At 51.5% G+C, this 9,862-nt stretch overlaps 5 protein-coding genes across 5 annotated transcripts; 4 read left to right on the top strand and 1 right to left on the bottom strand.

The window, feature by feature from the left end:
- Window positions 1-319: 319 nt before the first annotated feature.
- On the top strand, window positions 320-793 carry BDY24DRAFT_417089 (uncharacterized protein; the record flags this gene model as incomplete). The annotated part of the gene is made up of 1 exon (XM_076643668.1): window positions 320-793. The coding sequence occupies one exon, from the start codon at window positions 320-322 to the stop codon at window positions 791-793; it is 474 nt and encodes a 157-aa protein (XP_076494730.1).
- An 84-nt stretch (window positions 794-877) lies between these two features.
- BDY24DRAFT_417090 (uncharacterized protein) lies at window positions 878-1,276 on the top strand (the record flags this gene model as incomplete). The annotated part of the gene is made up of 2 exons (XM_076643669.1): window positions 878-1,033; window positions 1,100-1,276. The coding sequence occupies 2 exons, from the start codon at window positions 878-880 to the stop codon at window positions 1,274-1,276; spliced, it is 333 nt and encodes a 110-aa protein (XP_076494731.1).
- A 2,382-nt stretch (window positions 1,277-3,658) lies between these two features.
- On the bottom strand, window positions 3,659-4,300 carry BDY24DRAFT_371400 (uncharacterized protein; the record flags this gene model as incomplete). Its single annotated transcript, XM_076638157.1, has 3 exons — window positions 3,659-3,792; window positions 3,866-3,889; window positions 3,964-4,300. 3 exons carry the CDS (start codon window positions 4,298-4,300, stop codon window positions 3,659-3,661), a joined length of 495 nt encoding a protein of 164 aa, XP_076494732.1.
- Window positions 4,301-4,858: 558 nt separating this feature from the next.
- BDY24DRAFT_417091 (uncharacterized protein) lies at window positions 4,859-7,323 on the top strand (the record flags this gene model as incomplete). The annotated part of the gene is made up of 12 exons (XM_076643670.1): window positions 4,859-4,918; window positions 4,992-5,001; window positions 5,261-5,269; window positions 5,381-5,454; window positions 5,707-5,778; window positions 5,859-5,924; window positions 5,990-6,112; window positions 6,187-6,258; window positions 6,338-6,406; window positions 6,510-6,608; window positions 6,686-6,721; window positions 6,823-7,323. The coding sequence occupies 12 exons, from the start codon at window positions 4,859-4,861 to the stop codon at window positions 7,321-7,323; spliced, it is 1,191 nt and encodes a 396-aa protein (XP_076494733.1).
- A 228-nt stretch (window positions 7,324-7,551) lies between these two features.
- BDY24DRAFT_417092 (uncharacterized protein) lies at window positions 7,552-9,759 on the top strand (the record flags this gene model as incomplete). Its single annotated transcript, XM_076643671.1, has 11 exons — window positions 7,552-7,645; window positions 7,763-7,938; window positions 8,035-8,087; window positions 8,173-8,217; window positions 8,301-8,405; window positions 8,480-8,504; window positions 8,627-8,668; window positions 8,772-8,844; window positions 9,129-9,283; window positions 9,561-9,623; window positions 9,693-9,759. Coding segments are annotated over 11 exons (898 nt in total), but the record flags the coding sequence as incomplete, so codon positions are not given.
- Between the last annotated feature and the right edge of the window lie 103 nt (window positions 9,760-9,862).

The raw sequence follows: 9,862 nt of genomic DNA on the forward strand, positions 1-9,862 counted from the left end.
ACTCAAGAAACTCCTCTCTTAGTTCAACCCACTCTCCCCCCCGAGCAGGAGCCCACCAACACCCTCAACGAGACCCAACCCGAGTCGTCCCCACACCGGAGGACCTTGCAGATCAGCTTCAAGTCAGTCTCGTAGGTCCCTCTCCTTACTCGGAGAACGAGCTCTCGGATCTTCTCAAAATTGATCCTCATCGACTTTGCATCACCTTCGAATGGCTCTCAACTTGACACGAGGACTACGCTGCCATCACATCACCTGGAACTTCTGAACCGCTGCTCAATACCAGTCTAATCTCCCGTTGGAGATCTTCATCTCTCGGATGGAACCCAGTCAGGAGGATGAGGCCGAGAGGTCTGGATACACTCAGCAGGAGGAGGACGCGTCGGCGATGCCTGGAGGTCTCTTTGGAACCCTCAACGAGGAGGAACCTCTCTACAAAGAGAACCCAACTTTCATTCCCATCGTATCGTCATCGGGAATCGTCAATCTCAATGGAGGAGGCCTCGATCTCCAGTCTTGTCAAGCAGCAGCTCTCAAGAAGGTCGTTCGTGATCCGGAACTCATCTTTCAGTCCAGGTCCTCAGGAATCGACGGCGCCGACCCTCCAGGCCTCCTCCCTTGGATCTTCTTCTGCCTCTACCCTTACGGAGTCGGAGGATTCAAGGATCTCGATCGTTCAGCCTACTCCTCGACCCCAGGACTCCTCCTTCACCATAGAGCTCTTCTCCTTCGCTCCGATCGCCTCTTCGCTGAGCATCCTTTCTGGCTCTTCTTCGGATTCAACCTCCTCTAGCGAGAGCGGGTCGCTCACTTCAGCTCGGTTCATGCGTCGAAGCCGTCGTTCAGTTGCTCGGTCAAGGACATCAACTCGATCAAGATGGACGATCTCATCGCCGCTCTCCAGGTGATCAAGGAGAAGAAGGACTACACCGCCATTCCGGAAGTTCGAGATCTCTTCCGGTTGTCCCTCTGGGTCACAGGTCAGCTCGTAGGATCGGACGAGAGTCGTTCAAACAGCAGAAAGGAACTCAAGGTTGGTGGAGCTGAAGTCGTCGTCCTTGCGTCTCATCCTGACTCGTCCTTTCCTTTGTTCCTTCAGGCCACCGTCACTGCCCTAGGACTGACTTCCATCTGGCTTACGGTCAACCCTCCCAATACCAAGAGCCCGATTCTTGTCAAGTTCACCTCTGGTGACTCCATCAGCCTCGACAATGCCTTCCAGCTCCGGCTCCCAACTCCCAACATGTGTTTCCTTGAGGCTCGGTGCACGGGTTAAACTAGCTTGCTGGCTTGCTTGGATTTGATACCCAACCTAGATATCAACTTTGCATCAATCACGATCTCAAACCTACTCACTTCTACCTGGATTGGCCTTTTCCCTCCCGGTATCAACCCTGAGCCGAATTGGACTTCTCCCACTCGAAAGCCCTCTCACCATCGTTTTCACCTCCTGAGCAAAGAAGGGGAGAGGCCTACAAGTGGCTGGTCACAACCAGACAACACTGATCAGAATGGGGATTCGTACCTCTTCAGCAAATGTACAAAAAAGTGAAGTGCAAAGGGGACGCGCTCTTGCAGCTCGTCTTCGCCTTCGGCGACTCCTCGCTGCCTCGCAGCACGCTCAATGAGGAATAGGAGGAGAAATGATTTGGATGCAATGTAAGTCGAGGTCTGTTCGTATCCGCTGAATGTACAAGGAAGCGAGGTAAGAGTCAAGAAAACAGCCGCGTCCTTTCGCACCTCGTCGTCGCCTTTGGCAACTCCTCCCTGCTTTCTTGACGCGACATGGTGATTTCGGTTGAATTGATGATGAAGTGGGCTGATGGACTGCAATGTAGCCGATAGAAGTCGGAGGGATGCAGAGAAAAGGAGTCAAGAGAGGGATGAACGCGTCGTAGCTCCTTGTCCACCCTAAAGGATTCTCCGCTCGCTTTGGACTTGCTGAGAGACAGAGAAAAGGACACAACTAGTTATTTGGATCCGCTTCGTACTACCTGTCTTGGTGATGAAAGTTTGAGGGAGACAGAGAAGGGCTTGCAACGTGTTGAAGCGAAAGCGCAAAACATTGCGCGTTGTCTGATTACTGAGCCGGAATAGCGACCACTCTAGATGGGTTTAGGTTGGGGGTTTTATTTGATCCTACGCGAGGGGAGGTTTATTGATTGATGCAACTAGAGGAGTTTAGTAGATCGAATGGGGATTGGGACGTTTCGAGAGAGGGTTGAGTTCAACGGCGAGAGGGAGGGTTTCGTGTGCTTGTCCTAGAAGACGGATTGAGCGGTGGAATGTAGGATTTCAAAGGGAGAGGGGTGGATGGGTCTGATGAGAAGGTTTGCCGAGAATACGAGAAGGTGAAAAGCATGAGTCCCGAGAAGGGAAGCCGGAAGAGAGTCGGAAGAAGAGTCAGGAGAGAGAACAAAGCTGAGAAGTGGCTTGCTTCAGACTGTTCTGGTTCAAGGGTGATTGGATAACGCTACCTAGACTTCAGTCTTCTGTATTAATTCTTCCGATTTTGTGGAAGCTTCTAGCAAGAAGGTTGAATCGAGAGCGCAAGAAAGGAAGTTCAAAACGAGGACGCGTCGTGTCAAACCGGATCTGAACAAGTCGAAATAAACGATCGGCTGGACCAAAGGCAAATCAGCTTGCCACACCCTTCATAAGTAGAGCCAGCAGACAAACATCACAATTTCCTCCACCTGGACCGACAGACAATTCACGACACGTCTTTCACGGTTCATTCCTTCCACAAAGTCCCTTCTCATCTGCTTTCTGTTGAAGTGTAGATCCGGTAGCTAGAGTTCGTAGTAGTTTATCTCGAATCGCTCAGCTCGCTCTCTCTCTCGCCTCCCTCTCTCTCTTCTCTCTCGTAGCACAGCCTTTCTCAGCCAGCTCCCTTTTCACTCTTCACGTTTGCTTCGCCTTCCTTTCTTCTCTCCTCAGTCACTCTTCTAGACTCACGTCGTGTCGTTCAGTTACTGAGACTTCTCGTACAGTCCTCAGGCCCCTCGATACCTTTCACACTTTCCGACTCTGATGCGATACTTCAGTGTACGCTGTGACCATTTTAGGCCGCTCCGTGGAAGGAAGCGGCGGGAAGAAGAAGAAAGACCAGCCGCAAAACCCAAAAGAGAGAACGAGCAAAACCGAAACCAAGTGAGTCTCGAGGGGGTAGACAACCAATCAAGCTGAGAAGAGAGATCTACTAGAACAACTCAGAATCATCTCTGAGTCAATATCCAAAAGGAAGAGTAGCAGAAGAGATAAGTAAGAGAAGAGGGGGTGAACTAAACTACAGGGGAAAGAAAGACGCGACGCGACGAGAAATCTGAACGATACGGAATGAAACACCGAGTCTGTAGACGTCACGAGAGCTAGTCGAGTGTAAAATAAATGCTCGTAAATGCCAGAAGTGACTCGAGAGAGAAAGAGAAAGATCAAGAAAGAGATGAAGGTTCGGGAGCCGTCGACGCGTTCCAGGGAGCAAGTTGAAGCTCACCGTGCGAGTGGGTCCAGTTCAAAAGCGTAGAGGACTCAAAGAGAGTTGACTGCTCGAAAACAACGATGGTTCAGATGGTAGGGAGGTTGCTGGGCTCGGTCATCAAGGAGGGAAGTCAAGGAGAAATGGTGAAGCGAGACGTTGACTACCAGGCTAAGCACTTCATGCCACCGCATCTTGGCAAGAGAGAAAGAACTTCTTGAGAGTTGCAAGGTCGAGAGGGACTCGAGAACGCTGCGACATATTGATATAAACCTCCTTAGGGTGGTCTCCGAAGAAAACAGCCGATGAGGAACCTGAAGGAGGAGACGGCGAAGAGGATGAGGTATCAGGACGAGAAAGATCCTCAGGGAAGCAGCGGAAACGTACGGGGTGGCATTGTCACGGAGGATACTGTCGCGACACAAAGGAGGAGGTGAGAGTTAGCAAAAGAAGGGTGAACAGGAGGGAGGGAGAATCGAACTCACGCGTCTCACCATCGCTTCCAAGCAGGATCGGACAAGATCCCGCCAAAAATGCTTTGATGAAGTAGAGGTAGTTGACTATATGGTGAGAGCGACTGATGGTTATAGACCTGAGGCGATGAGGGAGGGAGAAGCGACGGAATTGGCGGGAGGAGGTGTGAAGTTGCTGGCGACGGAGCAAGGAGGAAGACCCGCAGGGAGCGTCTCTGTCAAAGGCGAAGAAGAGAATCCTGTCGAGGACAGCTCCTGGGAGACGTACCGACCGAAAACTACGAGGAGAGGGGAGAGAGGCGAAAGGGGCGGGAAGAGGACAAAAAGAAGAAGAGCTCGAAGGAATCATCGTGGACCGAACGAGATCTTGCAAGTCGAGCCTGCTTAGACGAGCGAAGATCTTCTTTCTGACAGCTGACCAACTCGGGGAACGTTCGAGGAGGAGGCAAAGGGAAGGAGAAAGCAAAGGGAGGTGGATGACAGAGCAGAAAGAGAGTGTCTCAAAACGGGAGGGGCCAATGAAAGAGAGGAAGAGGTGGGATCCTCCGCTGAGGTCTTTTCGAAAATTTGGAACGTGCAGGAAGAAGGAAGCATAGATTCTAGACCACCAGTCACTTTTCAAAAGTGAAAAAAAGTGAAAGGGGGGAGGAGGGGAAGGGAAAAACGTGGAAAACGAGGGAGGGGGGGGGAAAGGGAAAAGCGAAGCAAAATTTGCGATTTTCTGAGCTAGTTTTAAAAATCGCAGCTGCAAAACTGAAGGCGCCCCGAGAAGTCAAACTTTGTCGTCGCCATCCCAAGATCAACGGCTTCAACCCCCTCCTCGTCAACCTCGTGCGAGGAAACATGGACGTCAAACCTCTCTTCAGCGGTCACCGTTCCTTAACCTCCACACTACTGCACCAGATACATGACAAAGACTGATCTCGCCATCCACCGGTTTTACGCTCTCGCCGTCATGAACATTGAAGTGAGCTCGTCCCTTCCTCCGCTTCCTTTCTTTTTCTCAGCTGATTTCCCCTCCCTTTGCTCTTGAATTCCAGCGTCAGTACGGTAGAAACGATCTACCAGCAGCCTGTTGAGAAGGGAAGGGGGTTGATGATGACGGTTTGGAATTGGGGAGACTTGCGACCTTGGACTCTCTCGTTTTTCGTGGCTTGTAACCTTTGCCTCCGCTTCGTTTTTTGTCCTCTCGTTTTCTTTCGCTCCTTCCTTTGCTTTCCCTTCAGACTACTAGGCGAGAAGTTCTAGTTCGGTCATTGTGTACTTCCTACTTCGCTCGTGTACTTATACTCTCCCTCACGTTTTTCAGTCGATCTTGGTACAGGTTCATTCGTTTTATAGAAGAGACTACTAGGCGAGAAGTTCTAGAGCTGAAGTCAATCTTGGTACAGATTGCAGAAAAGAACTCAAGTAGCTCTAAACAACACAGCCGTCTCCGCTTGTAAACTCCTCCACAGCTGCATCAACCGCATCGGATCCGATTTGGAGATTCCCGCCGTCTCCGTGGCCTACTTCATCCTTTTTATGACGCGGATCACTTCGCTTCGGAGACTTACTGCAAACTCTACTTGGCGTCGTTTGAGACCAGGCTTCGAGGATGGGAAGCCGTTCGACAGCTCGAGAAGGGAGGAGTTGGTTTCTCGATGGATTGCGACATGAGCTTTCCTTTCCCTCTTCTTTCACCTCTTTTGTTGTATCTCATGCTCATTCTCATCATTTCCCTCTTCTTCCGACTTGAATGCTTGCTTCTTGCAGGATCCTGAGGATGCTCGAGCAGAAGCCGTTCCAGAGGAAGGGCTTGCTGTGTTCAACAAGACGGGTCTCCAGGTGAGTTGGGTTTCCGTTCGTTTTCATGGCCGAGCTCCTGCTGATCCTCTTCCCTCTCATCCCTAATTCCAAATCTGCAGGTTCTCGAGGCAACACCCGAGTTGGAGGAGGTCTACGTCGGTCGAGGTTCTGACAGAGGTCACCCCGTTTGCATTGTCCCTCTCTCTTCTCTCCCCTCCGTTTCCGCTGCTCACACCTTTTGCTCTCTCAGGTGAACGCGGAGTCCCCTCCTTCAATCGATGGATCGGACGATGGATCTTTGGACGACTTCCTTGCTTTGGATCACAGCTCTCTTTCAGGTGACGAAGACCGGTGGTTGGACGACGCTGAGTTCGTTGCTGCCTTTGGTCCTTCTAATTCTCCAGACTCCAACATAGTTGACCTTGGCTGATTGTCTTGTCTTTACAGGATTTCTGGGGGCTGGGATCCACGGACCTCCTTCCCGTTCCAGACATCCTTCCTGGCTTGCTCAATGCCAACGTGAGCACTGATTTTCTCTCTTTCCCTCGACTCTATCGGTTCCTGATTCTCTGCTTCGCTTTTGTTTCCTTCTTGCCAGATGGATTGCAGTTGGAACAACTTGCCCTCCTCCATCGGCAGCAGGATCCCTGTGGAGCATGCTACATCGGTGAGCTTGGTCGCATTCGATCTCCTTCTTGGAGCCCTCACCTGACGCGTCTGTCGTTTCGATTGTTCGGAGGGATTGCGATTCTCCTTGCTCTCTCGACCAGTCGGACGACAAGTCTATGAACTCGTTCATCATTTCAGACTCTTCTCCAGTAGAAATCGTCGCTGCTGCTGGATCCGTCAACGATGGTGATTGGGAGACGGTTCGTTTGATGGGGACTTGCTCCTTTTCTGCTTTTGCTTCTTAGTTCAACTTTAACTCTTTCTTTACTCTTATCAGATGTCTCTCAAAGCCGATACTGGTCCCATGGAAGCGGTTGAGAGTGACGCTTGAAACATGAGTCTTATTTTTTGATTCAGACGCAACTCCTCCTGACCTTTCTTGTTTCAATCTTTTGTTTTTGGACCTCTCCTCAGGCTCCTCCTCTCGGAATCAGCTCGCCCTCTTCTCTCAATGTCTCGTCCCTACCCAATCCTCTTCCCATGCTCTCGGAGGAGCAGCGTAAAGCCGTCGAGGTCGAAGTCGGACAGGAGTTGTTTGGAATCTTCATTGGACCCGACGGTCAGGTCATAGAGTCGAATCAGGTGGACGACTACCAGTACAGGCCTACCGAGCTTGAAGCCGAATCCCTCTACTTCTTCACCGCTCGCTTCAAACTCGTTCCTCGTCCCAAGAAGGTTCCCTCCGCCGTCGCTCTCACCAAAACCAACCTTCGACGGAATCGTCTTTTCCTCTTCCAACCCGGTCATCCTCGCTTTGCTACCCATTCAGTTCGAGCTTGTACGCTCATCACCTACCCCGTCCTCGAAGGGGCAGCCGTCCCTTCCTCCCAAAACGAGAATCCTACCAAGAAACTCCAGTACATGAGACCCCTCCTCCTTCTCTTCAAACCCTTCCGCTCCGCTCCGGACCTTTGAGCAGACGACGAAACCTGGAAGGACGCCTTCCTTCGGTTTGAATCTTCCGAGGAGTGTTCGAGGATCACTGCAAACCTGGATTCCATGAAGGAGGAGGCCGACAAGGAGTCGGAGGAGAGACAGGTCGTCGCGGACGACCCCCGCTTTTGAACTCAGCGACTCAACCACACTTCGAACCAGACCCACCCTCATGCCTCGGAGGAGCAGATTGAAGCAGCCGTTGCCGCTATGGATGAGTTCAACTCTCTCGACCCTGGAGATCACAGCGTTCAGGAAGCCGTCGCGTCTCTGGATCGACTTGGTTTCTTCAGCCCTCAGGCTAGTCGCTTCCTGTCCTTCCCGTCTCTTTTGTTTGTTGAGTATATGTTTCTGACGTACTTTTCTTTGGCTCTGGAATCTCTCTCGCTCCACTAGAACATTCTCCCTTCTATCCACCTAGCCGGTCGACCTCCCCTTGGTCCCCGAGCCGTCGAGTCAGCTTTTCTCTCCTCGGACAGGATAGAGAAGCGGAACTGGGAGGAAGAGTACAAGGCCAACGACAAGCTTGCAACGAACCCTCCGACGGAGGTGCTAGAGGAACGACGAAACGAGATCCTCTCAAACCCTTCCAACTCCGTGAGCCTTTCTTCTTCTTGATCGTCTCTTTTTGTCTTTCGCGTCAGATCCTGACCTCTTCTGTGCCCTCACTTTTCTTGGACCTCTCCCTCTCAGCGCTCCCTTACTTCGCACCCTGCAGTGAAGAACAGGAACAGATTGTGCCAGACGTAGTGTACGCCCACCTCGTCCCCTCCTTCTCGCCTCCCAACTTGCCTGACCTCTTCCCTGCCTCTCCTCCTACCCTTTGAATAGCGGCTTTGGAGAGCTTATAAAGCTCGCCTACTACGTCTCTCGTGAGTGGGTTTAAGACACGTCGAGGTGCAGCTACGTCCAACCTCAAGCTGACTTTCTCCTTTCCTCTCCAGTGCTAATTGCTTCAGCAACCGAGACGCCACTGACCTACAAATTGTTGGTGAATGTGTTCTTCACGGGGGGGAGAAGTACCATCGCAACCTACAGGCGACGGCCTTGTCGGATTTCATTCAGTGCTCAACTGCTCCTCCCTTTCCTCTGCTTGTCTCTCTCTGATCCGTTGTTTGCTCTCCTTCTTCTCTCGCAGGAACAAGAACTCTGACCAGACGCATGTACGAGCTTTCTTCATTGCAACTACTTGACGCAAAACTCTCAGCAGTTGCAACGCAAGTGCCATTTTGCCTGCTCTCAAGAGCGTGCTGACTGATACTGTTATCAACTCTCTCCTTTCCAGTGTTTTGACTGCGATCAGAGCGTCGGAACCGGACCCGAAGATGTGAGTTGAAGGGGAAGAAGAACGACGCGTCTCTCCATCTTGACTTTGTGTCGGCTTCCCATCGTTCAGTCAAGGCGAAAAGTTTCTTGGTCTTTTCGGTCAGGATTGGGAAACAGTATCCGACCAGGATCGGAGGCTTTTGGGGGGGGGGGAAGGCCAATCCGGCTCAGGGCTGAGTACGGGAGGGAAAAAGCTAAAGGAGGTTGAAGTTGAGTTGGTTCGAGATCACGATTGATGTAAAGTTGAATCTTGTTCGAGCATTGAATCTAAGCAAGGTAGGAAGCTAGTCTAGCCCATGCACCAAGCCCCGAGGAAACACATGTTTTTGGTGAGTTCAAGTTTGAGCTTGACGCGTCGGTTCTTTCTCTCACTTTCTCTCCCCCCTTCCTTTGCCTCCTTTGTTCATGTATTCTCCGCTAATACCATCCAAATAATCGCTCTGCTTCGACTCTTTTTCCAGGAATGTCCGTTGTGCTGTACTGCAACCTTTCCATCGCTCAGGGGATCACGAACGGGAGTCAAGGTCGCGTTGTGGGTCTTCGACTTCACTCTTCGGACACCGATGAGAACACCAGATGGGAGGGAGGAGCCCAAGTTCTCACCCAGCCTCCTCAAGTTGTTTACGTTAAATGACCAACCCCCATCAGCATCTCGAACGCTATCAATACCTTCCTCCGGCCGTTGTCCACATCTTCCCTCGGCTGGTTTTGGTTCAACTTCAAGCTCCTCGTGCGGAAGAGGAGAAGACCTCAGCCTGAGAAAGTGCCAAAGACGCTTGGGAGTCGGCTAAACTCCGAGCTGCCTTCCCTGGTGATGTACATCTCCTCTCTTCCATCCCAACTCACGAGCGACCCAAATCCCGACCTCGAGCTCTCACTTCACCACTCTTCAGCTTCCCTTCACTCCCGGATTCGCTATTACGGACTACAAAGCTCAGGGAGTCTCTACCTATCAAGTGAGCATCTCATTGTCTGTCTTTGTACTCTCGCTCGCTCCTGACTCTCTCTCTCTCTCTCTTTGTCAGGTCATCATCGATCTCGCTCCTCCTGCCGTCGGAACTCCTTCAAAGGCAACGGCTTTGGACCAGTTCCGTACTTCAGAGCCGTCTTGGAACCCTAGATACCAAGGAACACAAAGAAGAAAAGAAACCAAGAGGGGAGACATTCAGCTTTTGGAGACCGAGGGAAAAGAGGG

The sequence above is a fragment of the Mrakia frigida genome (assembly GCF_051309035.1).
Source record: "Mrakia frigida strain ATCC 22029 unplaced genomic scaffold BDY24scaffold_25, whole genome shotgun sequence".
Taxonomy (NCBI): Eukaryota; Fungi; Basidiomycota; class Tremellomycetes; order Cystofilobasidiales; family Mrakiaceae; genus Mrakia; species Mrakia frigida.